General features: G+C 36.1%; 3 protein-coding genes across 4 annotated transcripts; 1 reads left to right on the top strand and 2 right to left on the bottom strand.

The window, feature by feature from the left end:
* Window positions 1–2,714, bottom strand: LOC125211973 (purple acid phosphatase 17-like). Its single transcript, XM_048111953.2, has 7 exons — window positions 2,344–2,714; window positions 2,096–2,252; window positions 1,708–1,815; window positions 1,362–1,489; window positions 776–904; window positions 603–670; window positions 1–357 (listed from the first exon to the last, which is right to left on the bottom strand). The coding sequence occupies exons 1-7, from the start codon at window positions 2,521–2,523 to the stop codon at window positions 141–143; spliced, it is 987 nt and encodes a 328-aa protein (XP_047967910.2). The 5' UTR covers window positions 2,524–2,714; the 3' UTR covers window positions 1–140.
* A 5,014-nt stretch (window positions 2,715–7,728) lies between these two features.
* LOC125201027 (purple acid phosphatase 7-like) lies at window positions 7,729–9,322 on the top strand. The gene is made up of 7 exons (XM_048098899.2): window positions 7,729–7,958; window positions 8,074–8,230; window positions 8,312–8,419; window positions 8,497–8,624; window positions 8,698–8,826; window positions 8,911–8,978; window positions 9,042–9,322. The coding sequence occupies exons 1-7, from the start codon at window positions 7,758–7,760 to the stop codon at window positions 9,238–9,240; spliced, it is 990 nt and encodes a 329-aa protein (XP_047954856.2). The 5' UTR covers window positions 7,729–7,757; the 3' UTR covers window positions 9,241–9,322.
* A 717-nt stretch (window positions 9,323–10,039) lies between these two features.
* Window positions 10,040–12,591, bottom strand: LOC125201025 (UV-B-induced protein At3g17800, chloroplastic-like). 2 transcript variants are annotated; one of them, XM_048098898.2, is made up of 4 exons: window positions 12,443–12,591; window positions 12,213–12,359; window positions 11,384–11,682; window positions 10,040–11,151 (listed from the first exon to the last, which is right to left on the bottom strand). In XM_048098898.2, the coding sequence occupies exons 2-4, from the start codon at window positions 12,339–12,341 to the stop codon at window positions 10,320–10,322; spliced, it is 1,260 nt and encodes a 419-aa protein (XP_047954855.1). In that variant the 5' UTR covers window positions 12,342–12,359; window positions 12,443–12,591; the 3' UTR covers window positions 10,040–10,319. The 2 variants fall into 2 exon arrangements, with proteins under 2 accessions (XP_047954855.1, XP_047954854.1); XM_048098897.2 differs by having other exon boundaries at window positions 12,213–12,566.
* Window positions 12,592–17,544: the final 4,953 nt, after the last annotated feature.

The following is a 17,544-nucleotide window of genomic DNA, read 5'->3' as shown; positions in this document are numbered from 1 at the left end:
TTATAAATATTTTCCTATCATAAAATTGATAGACAAATAATAAACAGAGTCACGGTAAAAAAAAAAAAAAAAAAAAAAAAAGAAGAAGAGCGAATCACTTTACGGGAAAAAAAGAGTGAATTAGAAACTGAATTAGACATTTATACAATCGAATGGAGTACGGATTTGAACATATTCCACCTATGCAAAACCGCACCAAAAACGTCGTAAAATACAACTGCAACATCACTCGGTGATAGTTCAACGGACATGAATCCTTGTCCGTCGTAAAAGAATTCCAAACCTTGCTCGTTGGTTGTATTCACATCCCCCCTCCACGCTTTTGACCCGGCCCCACTTGTCAAAAATTGGATCGGGCTGCAATAAAGTCCAATGCGACACACCATTATAAACTAAACAATAATAATAACAAATAATCCGTGTATAAAAAAGAAATATAGCTTATTTGGTCTAAAACCCACATCTTATATAACCAATGTGTGATACAAGGGTCCTTTAACACACATTTGCTTACTAAAACAAACTATGAAACAAATGATTTTTCTGTAACTAAATATAGAATAACATTTATGATTAAAGTGGAATGAAAAGATGAGTGTTACCTTTTGGTGTCGCTAATGCGCTGAAGACAATGATCATGTCCGTTCACATAAAGATCAACTTCGTTAGCCTGTAGATTAATCCCAAATTTAAGAGTCATTGATAGGTTAATTAATTATGCAAGTGTAATAGCAAATAAATTTACCCAATTATGATTCTTTTTCTATTATTTTACCTCAAGAATTGGAAGAAGCCGATCCACAAGCTCTTGAGTGTCGCCATGGTGGCTCACACTTCGAATAGCATGATGACCCACCACAATTTTCCATGTTGCTTTCGAATTCTTCAACGCTAATTCAAGATCCTATTTTTTTCACCAACAAATAAAAATTAGCATTGGGAAATTTAATTAATCAAAAAGCCAAATCCAGCTAAATTTAACCAAAGGCTCACCCCATTTTTAGGCGAGCCCTCAATATTACAAATGTTGGGCTAGATTCAATAAACGTGTCTATTTTTAAGAGTTACGTGTGACATAATTGGATAAGTTTAATTGAGCTATATTCAATAAATGCATCCTAAACGTGTTGCAATTTAATACATCAATGTCTTAACTACTTTTGTTTACTTAGTTGCCAAAATGACACTAAAAACAATTGAGATTTGTCAGAATGCACCCCACCCGCACCTAATTTCATTATAATAGTAAAATTCTATGATCATTTCCAGTTTAACTTTTTCATAGAGCAATACTAGTGATACATAATTTAGTGGTATTTGAGGTGTAGCACATAAAGTGGATAAGATAAGGTGAAACTTACTTTTAGTAAGTGGGAAGTATAGGTTTCTGGAGGGTACACGCCACGCCAATCATAGACATGATCACCTGGATTTGTGAAATACTCTTCCACAAAGGGAGATGTGTCCACAAAGAACAATTCTGCCACCTCTGTCCAAAATAAATCAACCATAATCATGTATACACCATTTCCTAGTTAATTGATTCACATTTTTTGTCCAAAATAAATGAAGAAAACATATGTACCAAGTTATATGATTTTATTTTCATTCTCAGTTGATTTACTACACATCGGTGATCTTAATTCTGGTGCCAATGAAACGTCTCACTTATGTTCGAGAAATAATGATATTGATATGAAAAGGTACCTGCATTAACAATAAAGGACCTCAAGCAAAGCCATCTAGAGTCGATTTTTCTAAGAAATGGGCTCAACTGAGCCACCGCATCGCCTCTGTAATCATGGTTCCCCAAAACTGCATACAAATTAAACAATTACTCTTTATTAAACTATTAAATTCAAAAATAAATTATCAAATAAATCACAATCCGTCCTACACTAATCAAAATTTTAAAATTATATCACGAAAGATGAAAATTTTACGATCATCCCATCATTTTATTTTCAGTGAAATTTGTGAAAATGTACCAATCAATTTTAAAAACATCACCAATCACATAAACAAGGAGTAGTATCATAATTTATTTGACCATTTCAAATAAAATAATAGAAATTGCAGTAGTAATAATTATTACCACTAAACCACTGCTTTTGGAGGCTCTTGGGCGTGTAAACATTTGTAAAAGAATCAACAAAGTTTGGATCTTCGACGTCTTTCAATCCATTATCGTAGAAATTATCACCAGTTGACACCACAAAATCGATGTCCATTTCTTCACCAATTCTCCCCATCTACACAAATTTAACAAAATTTAATACTGTATGAGATAAATTAATAAAAAATGATTATAAAAAGTAAATAAATAATAAAAAAAATGCATACCTGAGAAGCAACCTGTGATTGGTTATATTGGCCCCTTCTTCCCCAATCTCCGACCACCAGAAATCTGAGCGTTCCGTCACCTTTCGTTGTCTGCTCAAACCTCTCCAAATCCGCTGAAATAATTACTAATAAACTCACCATCACTAACATAGCCACCATGGTTTTGTTGTAACTCCCCATGAATGTGTGTTTCTTTTAAAACAGAGGAAATATGGAAAGTGAGGATGATTGTTTTGGTAGTTTTCTCTAACTCGGAATATATATATATAGGAATCTATAATAATACTCTTAGTTACGGGAAATTGGATTAGTTGTTAAATCTTTAAGCATAGGGAATCTTGAAGGAAAATAAACTAGAATCATGTTTTATTTATTTATTAGTGTGTGTTTTGGATAACTAAATGAATAATGTTTTATTGGTTTTAGGAGTAATGCGAGGATTGGACAGAGTTGTGCGAATATGCGGAAGGTATCTCCAATGGGATGCCGCCAAAATTCGGGGAAAGATTCTCCGGATATTCGGATTATTATTTTCATTCTTTTATTATTGTTTTATTCAAGGATAGCAATTCAATTCAACGCCTACATGTACATCCTATTTTTACTCACCCTACATTAGCGTTTTCAGAATACTAATTGCAATAATGTGTTTAAATTCTGTTGTGACCGAATTATTCAAAATTTTTGTGTAACATAGATGAGATTTAAATGTATGATACTACTAAAGTATGGAGTCTGAGATTTTAAACAATAGTTCTTGATTAATAGAGCCAGGATTTGTATGTATACTTTAGTTTTTAATCCAAGATTATAGATAGAGTTTATTGATTTGGAGGAATTATATATGGACTAGATTATGCTTATTAATTAGGATTTTTGCTTGCTTATAGATAGTTGTTTTATTATAATCGCATAGTGCATTATATTCATATCTGAAATTTCCAAGTAATATTCATTGTTTTGGTAATACTTCTTGATGTGTTTCTGTAGAACAGGATTGAGAAATCAATTCTCGTGTTGTTTGGTGCTTTTTCATGTTTGAGTGTGTTATTTATCGACAATTGGTATCTAGAATTCCAAGTTCGAATGGAGCAATTATGATTATGGCCGATGAATAGATTTCAAAAGATAATTTGATCGATCATATTTGAGTTCCTAGAAGCTGTAAGATCAGGGATTATCTCTATGATAAGGACAATATACTGGCATCTGAAAATATTCAATATAAATGAATTTTGGTGAGTGAAAATTACTGGATAAAAAGTGACGAGTGTAATATACTTTCATTGTTCAAGAATACGACCTATCACATAACTCGAGCCAAGTCGGTGAAGGAGATGCTGACAATTCTAAAGCAGATATCACCTAAGAATGAACAATATGTAGCTATTCATAAGGATGTTAATGCATATAGTACATTACATGCATGTATTCTTTCCCAACAGCACTTAGGTTGAACAACCACACAATGTTCATATAAATAAATCGATAAATTAATTGTATCCACCAATAATAATGATAATGCATTGTATATGATGATGAATACATTATTTATTACTATGATACAGTATTATAATATATATATACTTTGATATGGTTGATTTGCTATTGTACATATTGAAGTTCAAGGCCACCATTCAGTACACTCATATGTGACATGTGCTAAACTGAGAAAAATGCAGATTTAATTTGTTATTTTGTGAAATTGTATCATGTGAGCAGTATGGGTTAATTATTCAATTATTGTGGTACATTCCTATCACGACTCAAATTAAAATTGCACACAACTCCATTATATATTGCACGTAGCTTTCATGTAGATAGGCTGAAAATTTACTCAAAATGTAGTCTTCAATTGTTAAAGAAGAAAAAAGATGGACCAAACATCCCACACCATTTTGTCAATCAAATTTTAAACACCGTAATAATGATTCTCTATTTATCTCGTAAAAATTAAAACCCCCAATCTATTAAGGGGAGGGTTTTTGAAATCATGAAAGGATTGTCAATCAAATTTTAAACACCGTAATAATGATTCTTTATTTATCTCGTAAAAATTAAAACCCCCAATCTATTAGGGGGAGGGTTTTTGAAATCATGAAAGGATTGTGTTGAATAAATATGAGTGGTGGAATAAAGTAATAGTGCTTAGATATTTTGTTTATTGCGAAAAAATGAAATGACTCAAAATGGTTGGGACATCCAAAGAGGAAATATAATTCAACTTAGTTGGGATGAAATGAGTATAATTTTTCACTATAATTTGATTTCTGATTTTTAAATATGGCACTTATTTCATTTTTTCATCGAATAAAAAAAGTTCATGAAAGTGCTCAAGACTCCGATGTCCGACCTATTAGTTGAACGAGAAATATGTTATCAACTAGGTTAGTGTTTTGCTGTGTGATGATATTGAGAGGATATATGTTAGAAATAACAAATCATATACTCCAAACAAACACGTCAAAGAGGGGGTTTAGTTTTCAAATTTTTGGGATAAAAATTCCTTTTTACCTCAACAATTTAGTGAATTATTTATCAATCAGAAAATAACTACTACCCCTATTAGACAATTACTACTCATAACCATTTAATAATAACGATCTGAAACTACCAAACAGTAATCAATTTCAAATTTGAAATTAAAATTGAAATTTAAAACTGAAAATATAACCCTGTTTGGGTAAAATGACCTTTAAATCTCTAATTGACAATAATACAAAATAATAAGATAAAATTAAAGAGAAGTATTATCACTTCGGCCATGGACGTAACATAAGAGCATCTCCAATGGTCGGTTAGCGACCGGCTAGCCGAACCATTGCAATCGGCGAGCGCGATTTCGGCGAGCGGATCGGCGTGGGCTGGCCGAAGCGCTGGCCGATCGGCTAGCCGCCATTGTGGAGGCCCGATCGGCCAGCGACCGGCGAGCGCCGATTTTCCGTTTTTTTTTTTTTTTTTTTAAATCATATACAAACGCGATTTTCGTTCCATTTTCATTTGCACCACTTGTTTTAATGAGTTTTCTCTCTCTCTATCTTTCTGTTCAAGAGCATCATCGAGTAATGGATCACAACAACGAGTCCAGTCCGGCGACGAGCGGCTCTCAGACTCCCACAGTACCCGTGGGATCTGGATGGGGGCAGATGGGCCCGGGGTTTAACATCCCTTGGAATCAGATGATGGGGATGATGGCTGGTGCGCCGGGGGGGGGGGGGGCGATGGGGGGGAACCAGGGGGGTATGCCGGGCGGCGGGCAGTCAGCGCCCGGGTGGGGGGGTATGCCCCAGATGCAGCAGCAGATGATGGGGATGATGTGGCAAGGGGGGATGCCGGGGGGGGGGGGGTGCAGGGGTCACCGGGCGGGGACGCGGTATATCGACCCTCGCTTGATTTTTTGACGGCTTCGTCTCACACGTCGACCCCGGTGGAGACGCAGTTCTCTGGCGATGACCTTCTGTCATTGCATGATATGGGGATCGATCTCGGGGACGACGATACTCCCGTTCCAGCCACGCCGGCCGCGCCGAAGAAGAAGACGAGGGGGAAGGGGAAGGGCAAGGCGGTCGACGAGTCATCGCAGCCCGCTGCCACTGGCCGGAGGAAAGGATGAGTACGTCGCGGTGGCCAAGGGGTGGTTGGAGGTGTGCGACGATCCACTGGTTGCGAACAACCAGCGGGTCGTCAACATGTGGGCGAAGATCAAAGCTGCCTATAAGAGGCACTGCCCGCGTGGGAAGGACTTCAGCAACGAGGAGGTCCGGAAGGGGTGGGAGCGCACCAGGGCCGCGGTTGGCCGTTTTTCGAATTTGTACGCCAACGCCCTCCGTCAGCTCAGAAGTGGGCAGACTGAGGACGACGCCCGGAGGATAGCCGCGAGTCAGTTCCCCTTGGAGGGGAGGTATAAGGAGTTCACCTTCTGGGAGTGCTTCTTGTTGTTGAAGGACTCCGAGAAGTTCCGGGCGGGGTGCGACGCTGGGTGGCCGAAGAAGCAGCGACTGAACTATAGCGGCGACTACAGCGGCAGCAGCGGCGGATCCCACGACCTCCCCCCAGATGCTGAGGAGTTTCCACCCACTCCTTCATTTACTGGTCGCCCCCGCCCGGTTGGACAGAAGCGGGTGCAGCGGGCGGCGAGGGGCGGATCCCCCCTATCGCCCCGCGAGGTCCAGTCCTCCGCCCTCCCAGCCGCCCCACTCGAGTACACTCTCCATTCGCGTAACCAAACGCGGGCTCAAATGTTACAGGTCTTCCGAGAGTGGAAGAACGCCACTGACCCCACGGAGAAGAGGTTTCTTTACGAGATGCTCGAGAGCATGCGTGCTGATTTAGAGATCGCGAGGTCACGGCTGGGGGGTTCCGACGTGGGCTCAGATACCACGGGTGGCGGCGGCGGCGGCAGCGGCGGCGACGACGAGGACGACGGCGACGACGATGAGGAGTAGAGAGTGGCGGGGCTCGTGTGTTGAAGCCCATTTATTTTTTTAAAAAATCATGTATTTTTTTTTAAATCTCTGTACTTTTTTTTTATGAAATGGATTATTTTCCCATATATTCGTCGTAAATTTAATTCCGTATATCGCAATTTTTTAATTCCGTAAATGTAGTATATTTTGAATTATTTTTATTGCGGCTGGCCTATGGCTGGCCTAAATCTGACGTGGCAGGTGGTTTTTTTAGTGTTGCTGACGTGGCAGGGAAGAGAATGGCTGGCCTATGGCTGGCCTATTTGCCATTGCGGATGCTCTAATTAGCAGCATAATTTCAACAAGAGGAAAATAATAGTAGTAGTAACATTTACTAAATACTTCATCTGTCTCAAGTTACTTGAGTCGTATTCCATTTTAGGTTGTTCTAAGTTACTTGAGTCGTTTTCCTTTTTGGCTAAAAACAGAACATCTAATCTCACCTACTATATTCTTTCTTTTACTTTACTCTATCTTATTTTATTCTCCCCTCTATTTTATTTTACTTTATTTAACTCACTAAATACAACCTTCTTACATTTCCGTGCTGAAACAGAACATGCATTAACCACTTTACCAACACACGCACACATATTTAATCTGTTCTTATACCACTTTACCACTAGGCCAACACACGCACACATATTTAATCTATTCTTATACCACTTTACCACTAGTGCCTCATACATGCGTGGAAAATGAAGTATAAGCTCTCTTCTTTTAATCATATATTCATCCACATCCCAAATTTAACTTGATGACAAACAGAATGAATTAATGCATGCATTGTCTCATCACGAGTATTTCATTCAGTTTGCTTGTATTGTAAAAAAAGTTTCAATCTTTATGACTTATTGTCTAAATGCATCCATTTTAATGTGCTTTTGGTGCCTATATATACCCTTAATTATTGCATAATTGCATCAATAATAAACTAGTCATCCCATAATGGCTCATTTGTTGTACAACTTGCTAATCATATGGCCTCTATTGCTGATGCCTTGCTTCTCTCTGGGACTTCCAAGCAATGCAGTGGAACTTTCTAGAATCAAGCATCGTAGCATGAGATACGACGATTCGATTGCCTTTTTGGCGGTCGGAGATTGGGGAAGAAATGGGAACTTCAACCAATCTATAGTTGCTACTCAGGTCTAATATTTGATATCATTCTTGAATTTTTTTTAGTCTATAGTTTTGTATCCTTTTGTTTAATAGTACTATGCTATAGCATGGAAATATAGTAATTATCTGATTATTTTTGCAGATGGGATATGTTGGGAAGAAACTGGGAATTGATTTTGTGGTGTCAACCGGTGATAACTTCTACGATGACGGATTGAAGGGCGAGGACGATCAAGCTTTTAAAACGTCATTTTCTAACATCTACACTGCTAAAAGCCTTAGAAAGCCATGGTTCTCAGGTAAAAATTCTGTCTTGATCTGCTGCATTAAGGCCTATTGCTTTGTATTTTTATGTACCAATGTCGTTGCATCGAAAACAGTGCTGGGGAACCACGATTATCAGGGGAACGTCGTGGCTCAGTTGAGTCCAGCACTTAAGAAGCTTGACAGGAGATGGAATTGTAAGAGAAACTTCATACTTGAAGCAGGTATGGATAGTGCTGATGCTTCTCTCTGGTTCAAAATCTTGGCCTTGCAAAGCACTTATAGCTCGTTCGTGTGCTAGGATCCGCGGATATCTTCTTTGTTGACACAACTCCATTCGTACAGAAGTACTTCGACAATCCTAAGAAGCAGGTGTTTGATTGGAGAAATGTGTTGCCAAGAGACAGATATATGTCTTCCACCTTAAAAGTGAGTATTCCAGTTCTTGTTGTTTTTTTCTTGGAATGTAATAAACTTATTTATTTGGTTTATGTCAATTTAGAATCTGAATGTGTCACTGGAGAATTCCAAGGCACCTTGGAAAATTGTGGTTGGACACCACACAATAAGAAGCATTGGATATCATGGTGACACTCAAGAAATAATAGATCACTTTCTCCCAATTCTTGAGGTGCTTTCTTTAACAATCAAACACATTAAATAAGTTTAAAGAATATAATTTTATTATTCAACCATGTTTTGAAACTTGTGATAGGCTCACAAGGTGGATATGTACATCAATGGGCATGACCACTGCTTGCAGCACCTCAGCAACGAGCGCGGGTATGTTCTAAAAACTTCTTACTTTACGCCCTCCTCGTCTTTGACATGGTTGTTGTGATGCAGTTCGATGCAGTTCCTAACAAGTGGGGGTGGTTCGAAGGCTTGGAAGAATAAAATCCGTTATGGATTGCACAATGACAGCATGCACTTCTATCATGATGGCCAAGGCTTCTTGTCTGTGGAGATTGCTCATGATAAGGCCAAGTTAGCATTTTACGATGTTTATGGGAGACCTATTCATCGTTTTAAACTCGAAAAGTAAAAAACAGAAAGAAGCTGTTTATCTAGTGTTGAAACAGATTTCACCTTCTGAAAAATAATGTGTTGTGGTGAATGTTATGTGACATTGTTGTCTTGTTTGGCAGGGAGTGGCAATATTTTTTCTTTGCAAACATAGTTTAAGATAAATTTAAGTGTAAAACTCTGTATTAATCTGAACAATATCAAAATGTAATTGCAGATGTTTCCACCAACAGAAAATGGGTTGGAAATTCACAGCAAAAGCACATAAAAACAAAGAAAAATGCATATATAGCTGACAAATCAAATGCAGCTTTTATTAGCATCATGACTGAATCACACAGAAATTCGAATCCTCTGCTAATGCTACCTTTGATGATAATTTGGCTGTGCCTAAGCCAAGCATATGTTTCAGCCACACTTGTGCAGAAACGACAACCAAGTGAGCTTCTTGGCTGTGGGGCAATACTAATAATAACGCTAGATACAAGAAAAACTTGACATTCTACTATGATGGGAAAGGGTTCGTCTGAGTTCAATTTAAAAGAACCGAAGCAAATGTAGCTTTCTATGATGCTTCTGGCAAAGCCCAGGATAGTTTCGAGCTAAATAGTAAGCCGAGTTCAAAGTGAAGGCTCATCTCAGTGGCGATGTACAAATAACTTTCCCTGTATCCATCCCATCATCAGTAGTACCAGCAATAGTACCAGCAAAAATAATAGTTGGAGAAATAGGATTTAGCTCTCCATTTTGTAATGAGACAACTATCAGTTATATTCACTTGCTGTCACACTCACAATGCATAAGAGTAGATATATGAATGGAAACATAATAGTGGAGACGATCAATTCCATAATCATAAGTTTGATAAATACAAAGCAATCAAGAAACATAGCAACCATACTACTTATTACAATCTCCATTTCTGCATGTGACAGGAGATGTTAAAGAACTAGCTGAGAATAGGATTTTGAATCCACAAACATTCAATCAATTTGAAGCAAGGTTACTATGTACAAGTCAAGTAGAACAAGACAGCAGCATCTCCACTCAAAAGTAAAATCATTTCCGATACCATCAGCCGCATCACCATCACAAGGCTTAGTTTGCAACAAAATGGTACCTTGAATCCACATAGCTCTCAACATCCCAAAGGAAAGAACCAAAAGTCACAGCTTCCAAAACAAGTCTCCTCAGGCCGCCAAAGCTAATTTTGATGGCTTCATCCTTTTGGGGATCAATGGTACCTTCAGGTGTGATTGCGATCTCAGGCCTACCAAATAATGATTCTGTATGTTTCTCAATGATGCTAATAGCCTCCTTAGATCTGATGGTTGCATATTTTTGAAGCGACTCACCATCAAATGACATGACATAAGTTCGCAATCTGGATGGCTTTAACCCATCAACACCAATACCAACACCGGCGCCTCCAGAAAATGATGACATTTCTGGGTGAGGTTGAGCTTTCCTGCGAGACTTATTAATGTCGCCATCACTTGGTCTTGTTCCCTCCAATGCAACTTGTTCATCAACATTGTCAATACTCTGGGGAAGGACTTTCATACTCTTCTCCAACTGAAACCTTTGGTCTATACGTTTAAGGAAATATCCATACATAACAGAAGCGGCATAAACCTGCCCAACCCTTATTCTGCTTATTTGAGCTACAGAAGTAGAGTCCCCAAGCCGGTTCCCAAGAATGAGAGACAAGTGGTTCTGAATCATCTCGTACGCTTCAGGAGAGTGCACGTGCTCCATTTTATCATCTTGGCCGGGCCACTTATCGACATGAGCAGGACCACCAGGCGTTGATGGAGTGATTGTAGGAATCAGGGATACGCTGGCATCCATGAATTTCTGTACCACCAATGCGTACAAGATCTCTTCCAGGGCCTTCTTTCTTTCATTAGCTTTAACCTCCGCAATTCTCCTACAGTCGAAAGGAAATGCCAGAATAGACATTCCACTTCAGTCTTTACTTAAAGGATAATACCATAATAACAATAATTTCACACATGAAAAACTATTTGATAGCTTTGAAATCCATATTCTTCATACTTGGTTAGACTATAAACAATACTATATATTATGCATCTTCAAAAAATCACAAAGATGTGGCTCTATCATGGACCATTTTAAGCTGTAACAGTTACTCCTGTTACCTGTATAAAACAAGATCAGTTCCAGATGCAGATGGCTCTTCCTTCTCTCTCTCTGCCTCACGGTCGGTTTGCAGTTGTTCAAGTTGCTGTTCTACAGCAGCAGGAACAAGATGCGGGTGACTTGCTAATATCTGAGAGAGAAATTGCCCTATGGGAGACTCCATCTGTAGAGGAGCAATAGGAGCTTCTGAACTGCCAGAGTCGGAAGGTTGCATAGAAGCTCTGGTTGCAGTGCTCCTCCCGCTCAAATAGCTCGTTTTTTTGTTTCCCGTCTTGAATTTTGAAACAAGTGGTGTTTGCTGCAGTTCACAATCCCAATTCAAAAAAGCTACTTTGTCATAACTAGTTCATCAACCAAGCAAAAAAAATAACAAGACTGCACATTACTATTACTATAGTTAGAGGATATCATAAACAATTTAGCATTAGTACATAAAGGTGAACTAAAACACAAAACCCAATTCCCCAAGTTCTCATACAAAGCCAGATTCAATTGTAGATGGATAAACTTCTCCTGTAACTACATACATATAATTATCCAATACAGAAGGCCCGTAAACCCCCTCCCCCCCATTCCCAAACCATAAAAAAAAAAAAAGAGAGAGGAAGAAAGAAAATGGCAAAAATGTATGCTAAATCAGCTATTTCCTTATCATGAACAAAAAATTGAAACTTTTTAAATCTACTTCTCAAAACAATTCATCTTATTGATCCAATAAAATTGAAAATCATACTAACTCGCCCACCCCAAAATTAATCAAATCCCAGCCCTAAATCGTGCCTCACCATATCAAAATTTACAGTGCAGATGAAAACGACCGATCATTACCTGAATCCAGGCGTTGGAGAGCACAGGCCTCAGCCCGACCCTAACATCGGGTCTTGTCGGGCCGGACCGGGAAGCCCAATTGGGGGAGATACTGCAAACAGAAGCCCGAAATGCCGCCACTGTTTCCATCCTGAATTGCTGCAGCAACTACCAGACAAGGAATTGATCACCCCCGTCAATCCGCAAGAATTTCCAAAAGGGAGAGGAAAATGTTGTAGAGAATTAAATACCTAGGCTAGATGACTGGGAAAATGTAGTACTACTATAATTAATTGATTTATCGTTGCTTCGCTCGATTCGAAACAATGTGCTAAAATTTCTATCTAATCCATAGGAATGGAAGCAGTGTACATTACTCCGAGTTGAGTTGTTAGAATGTGTCTAATTACCAGAATATCCCTATAATATGTTTTTGTTTTATTTATTTATGATAACATAATTATGTGTATCACATTCAAGTCGTTCATAATACTATGTTTTTGTTTTATTTATTTATGATAACATAATTATGTGTTTCACATTCAAGTCGTTCATATCCGTTGGAGCATTCCCATCCATGGAAATGGCCCGGACCTATTTCCATGGATTTTTTACTCCTTACTCTTGTGCAAGAGCACAATATCTACAGTCGTGCTCTTTCGCAATAGCATGCTCATGGGTCCCACCATTCCATTGTTCAATTTAAATACTTCAATTACTAAAAACATTTCCACAATATTCAAATGCTTTAATAATACCCGATACCATTACAAATGAAGTACTAAAAAATAAAAAATTACATAATTAAAATCCTAAAAATTAAAAGTTACATAATTAAAATCCTAAAAATTGAGATTGAGAGAGTTATTTAGTATATTGTCATTTTTTTGTGTTTGAAATGAGAGTATTTATAGATGAACGTATAAATGTTTGAGTAAAATAATGAAAAAATAAATTAAAAGTGCGAAAAAATAGATATATTTTATCAGGAAGTGGGAAAATATTTTTTTTATTAAATCTGAATTTTTCAGATTTTTTCGAATTTTAAAAAAAATAATAATAAAAAATGATAAACCAACGACCAATCAGAGCATGTCACGTTAGCTGCTTATGCTCTTGCCGTTGGCACGGACGTGCTCTATGCATAGAGCAGGGTTGTGCCAACGGCAAGAGCACAGTGGCGGACAGCAGAGTGCCGCGCTGTCGGTACTGACAACGTCCTTCCCCAAGAACACCGTTGGGATGCTCTTAATATCTGAATAAACTACAACTCACATTTTGTCATCTTCATTATGTTACATGTTAAATTCTCCGTAGAAATAAGTATAAACGTATTCATTTTGATATTAATAATCCACAAACGGTATCTCAATACGCCATGATATATGAATTGTTCGTATTTGTTAATATTCGAAAAGAATTATCCATGCCGTGATACCTTTGATGAGACATTTAATTCCAGCATGAAGTATACACTAATATCATTTATTGAAGTGTAAATGATACGTGAATAAGAAATCAATAAAGTCCTATTTAGGTTCTATTCCAAAAACAAATTAACTAACAAGGGGAGTGATCCAATATTTAAACTGATTTTTTATTTTTCATTTATAATATGAAACAATTAATATACAAATATATTAATTTATAATATGAAATATTGAATACTAAGGAATTAAGACATATTGAATTTCCTTCTCTCATTCACAGAATTCTTTAGGCAACTAGTTTATCATATCCCACCTTCACAAAGTAATCCCCCAATATAGCCAGTACAGGCCCAATTTCAATTCTTATTCAGCCCAACCCATTTTCATAATTAAACTTTTCAAAACTTTTAAATAAATTTGTTCGTCTTGGTTGTCATTTTACTTTATTTTTTCAATTAAACAAATTGAATAAAATTGAAAAAAACTGAAAAATAAATTTCCACTTCCTCAAATATTATCGTTTTATTACCATCTTTTCATTCGAGTAATTTTTGTTTCTTCTCACACATTACAAATGCATTAAATTTTGTTTAGAATAGGAAATCTTTCTGATTAGATTACGCCTAAAGTGTGATTCTTCTTTTTTTATAAAGTGTATATAATTATAAATTTTTTAATTATTTACAATTTATTTTCTTTAGCCGAAATAATAATAATGATAATGAAAATCGAACCCAAATTATAATGTCTTCAATTAATTAAACAATATTTACTAAGTTTATAGAACAAAATACTGAATTAGATGAAATTATTAAATAATTAAAATTAAATCTAATTTAGAATTAGATTAAATTATAAATATTTAAAATTAAATCTTCATTATAAAGTTTGTATGACGTTTTATAATATAGTCTGTCCGCGAATAGGAGTCCCGGTTCACTTTTACCATAAATGGTAATAGGGTCCCACCTTCCACTAACTCATTCCACTCACATTTCATTTAAAACTTATATATATAAGTGAGACCCTTGTTCCACTAACTTTTTTCCACCCACTTTTCTTACCATTAAAAATTTCTTAAAACCCGTGCCGCCCATGAATAAGACTCCTAATGGCGGACGGAGGGAGTAAAGAGTAATATAAATTTTACTCCCCCGTCCCACAATAAGAGTTATGTTTACCATTTTAGTCTGTCCCACTATAAAAGTCTTATCTCACTCTTTTTTACCATAAATGGTAAGTAGAACCCACATTCCACCAACTTATTCCACTCACATTTTGCTATAAAACTAAAATTTCATATAAGGGAGACTCATATTCCACTAACTTATTCAACTAACTTTTCTTTACATTTCTTAAAACACGTGACATAACTAAATAGGACTCTTATTTCGGGACGGAGGGAGTAAGTGACAAAATGTTATAACTTATTTTCAGTGATAATTTACTTTTTATACGTATATATGGCAAAAAATAAGAAATTTATCTTTTTCCTATACTAAAAATACATTTAGTCTTTGGCCACGCATACCAAGTTATGCTATGTTTCAAAATTAAACATAAGAAATAAGTAGTCAACTAAGATGTGATGATGTGATTATTGAATGACCCAAATTTTCTATCTTAGATCTCAAAGAAATTTAAATTTTATGATCTAATTTTATATTTTTAATATGGGTATGTTTAATTATTTATTTCTTACTATTAATAAAATATTTGTAAAATTTGTTGATTAGTATAGTTTGTTGCCATGAATTTATTTTAAATTTTATTATATTAAGAAGATTGATGAACACATGATCAAAACAAAAATAATAATAAATGCTCTAAATATGGATCCTGAAGAGTTGAACAATTGTTTCTATGATCGTGCTATACTTGCTCCCACGCTTGACGTTGTTGATGAGGTTAATCAGTTCATGATTTCGTTGGATCAGTCTCAGGGTTGAATATATTTGAGCTCTGATAGCATTTCAAATTCTGATTCGACATCGAATGGTTCTACTGAGATACATTCAGTTGAATTTTTGAATAGTTTGAAGTGTTCGAGTACACCTAATCATACATTGTTGTTGAAAGTTGGTACTCTTGTTTTGTTGTTAATGACACCAGATTGATAATTACACGGTTAGATGATTTTGTATTGGAGGCTCAAGTATTGGGTGGCCATAATATCGGTCATAAAGTCTTGATTCCTCGAATGTCTTTAATACCGTTTGATCCAAGGTTGTCATTCAGATTCTAACGACGACAGTTTCCATTGGTTGTGTATGTAATGACCATTAACAAAATTCAAGACCAATCTCTCTCTCATGTTGGATTATTTTTGAAAAAGCCAGTCTTCGGGTATGGATAACTGTATGTTGCTATATCTAGAGTCACAAGTTGTGAATGTCTGAAAAGTTTAGTTTGTGGACATAATGATGAATTATGATAGTAGAAGTGATTCTACTGTTAATGTTGCTTACAAAGCAATTTTTCAAAATGTATGAACTACTCCCTCCGCCCCTAATTAATTGACACTGGTTGACTTGACACGAGTTTTAAGAAATGTAGTGGAAAGTGGTTGGAAGAAGTTAGTGGAATGTGAGTCATACTTTGATACTATATCAATTTTATAATAAAATGTTAAAATGTGAGTGGAATGAGTGAGCTAGTGGAATGTGAGTTCTACTTTTTATCAATTTTATAATAAAACATTAAAATGTGAGTGGAATGACTGAGTTAGTGGTTAGTGGGTTCCATTACCAAAAGTAGTAAAAAGGAATGGTGTCAATTAATTGAGGACGGACGAAAAAGGAAATTGGTGCCAATTAATAGGGGACAGAGGGAGTACTGGTTCGTTGTTGTTTTCCTAAGTACGATTTTTGGACTTATGAATACATAATATTTGTTGATAGAATGAAATCATGAACTATTTATTCGTTCAAATAATTTTTTTTTTAATTTTTATCTTATGTACATTTAGGAATAAATTTTCCTTTATTTGTATATCTTATACTATTTAATTCACGCATGTCCATTTATGTTATTTTTTTTATTTTATGTTTCTACACCTTTAATTGATATTAAAATAATGCAATAGTATGCTAAATATGAAATGTTTTACCGTGGGTTGAGAGCATTACTAATGTTTGTATGTTGTTGTTTATAATGTTTTTAATTGTTTATAATCTTATTAATACTATTTTTAATTAATTCATATTCTTATTTTTTTTATATTCTTTATTTTTAGTTATTTAACTATAAATATATTTTCATATTTTCATTATTTGAAATTTTTTTGTCTTGTACATAGCACGAGTGGAAACACTAGTATTAAATATTTATAGACCAGTATCAGACTTTGGGCTTTATTTGCTGAAGCCCGAAGAGATAAAATACTGGCCCATTTTATATGTGAGGCCCATTTTACTCACTCACTTACCTGATAGCACGGATTGCTGACACCTGGTAACTCCATGCGGATCACGAGTCCTGACATAGTCAAACCATAAATAAAAAACAGGGATAAACAAATATAAATATGTCGCATAATTAGCATATTGGTCGTGTCGTATAGGTTTCATCTTACTCTCTCTCTCTCTTGAATCGTGGATTCTGCAAATAAATATAGTTGTTATGTTATGCTTATTTAAACGTACAGTTTGTTTTGCTTGTGTCGTATGGGTTCCGTCTTACTAGGCTCTGGAAGTAGGAAGCTATAGAATAGAGTCAATAGACGTCAGGTACTGCAATGCATATTTATGAGTTTCTTGTTCCCCCAATTTGTAAATGAATTCAATACAGTACACATTAGGTAAATGGTAATATTGAAGCCACAACAAATAACATCTCAAAACAAACTAGGAATGGATAATACAAGACCTGAATCCTTATTAATAGTGTTAAAGATAAAACCAAAAGTTGATCCAAACAATACC

This window comes from Salvia hispanica, chromosome 2 (genome assembly GCF_029641045.1).
Source record: "Salvia hispanica isolate PSC_SH4W2 chromosome 2, Shi_PSC_v1, whole genome shotgun sequence".
Lineage (NCBI taxonomy): Eukaryota > Viridiplantae > Streptophyta > Magnoliopsida > Lamiales > Lamiaceae > Salvia > Salvia hispanica.
The sequence above is the reverse complement of the archived record's forward strand: the minus strand, read 5'-3'. Positions and strand labels throughout refer to the sequence as shown.

Coding starts and splice junctions, on each gene's coding strand:
- LOC125201025 (XM_048098898.2), bottom strand. CDS start 12,341: ATGGAAACAGTGGCGGCATTTCGGGCTTCTGTTTGCAGTATCTCCCCC. Junction 11,683..12,212: donor TCTCCAACGCCTGGATTCAG/GTAATGATCGGT, acceptor TGTGAACTGCAG/CAAACACCACTTGTTTCAAA. Junction 11,152..11,383: donor ACTGATCTTGTTTTATACAG/GTAACAGGAGTA, acceptor TTTCGACTGTAG/GAGAATTGCGGAGGTTAAAG.
- LOC125201027 (XM_048098899.2), top strand. CDS start 7,758: ATGGCTCATTTGTTGTACAACTTGCTAATCATATGGCCTCTATTGCTG. Junction 8,420..8,496: donor AAACTTCATACTTGAAGCAG/GTATGGATAGTG, acceptor TTCGTGTGCTAG/GATCCGCGGATATCTTCTTT. Junction 8,827..8,910: donor ACTTTCTCCCAATTCTTGAG/GTGCTTTCTTTA, acceptor AACTTGTGATAG/GCTCACAAGGTGGATATGTA.
- LOC125211973 (XM_048111953.2), bottom strand. CDS start 2,523: ATGGGGAGTTACAACAAAACCATGGTGGCTATGTTAGTGATGGTGAGT. Junction 1,816..2,095: donor CCAAAAGCAGTGGTTTAGTG/GTAATAATTATT, acceptor ATTTGTATGCAG/TTTTGGGGAACCATGATTAC. Junction 1,490..1,707: donor GTCCTTTATTGTTAATGCAG/GTACCTTTTCAT, acceptor TATTTTGGACAG/AGGTGGCAGAATTGTTCTTT.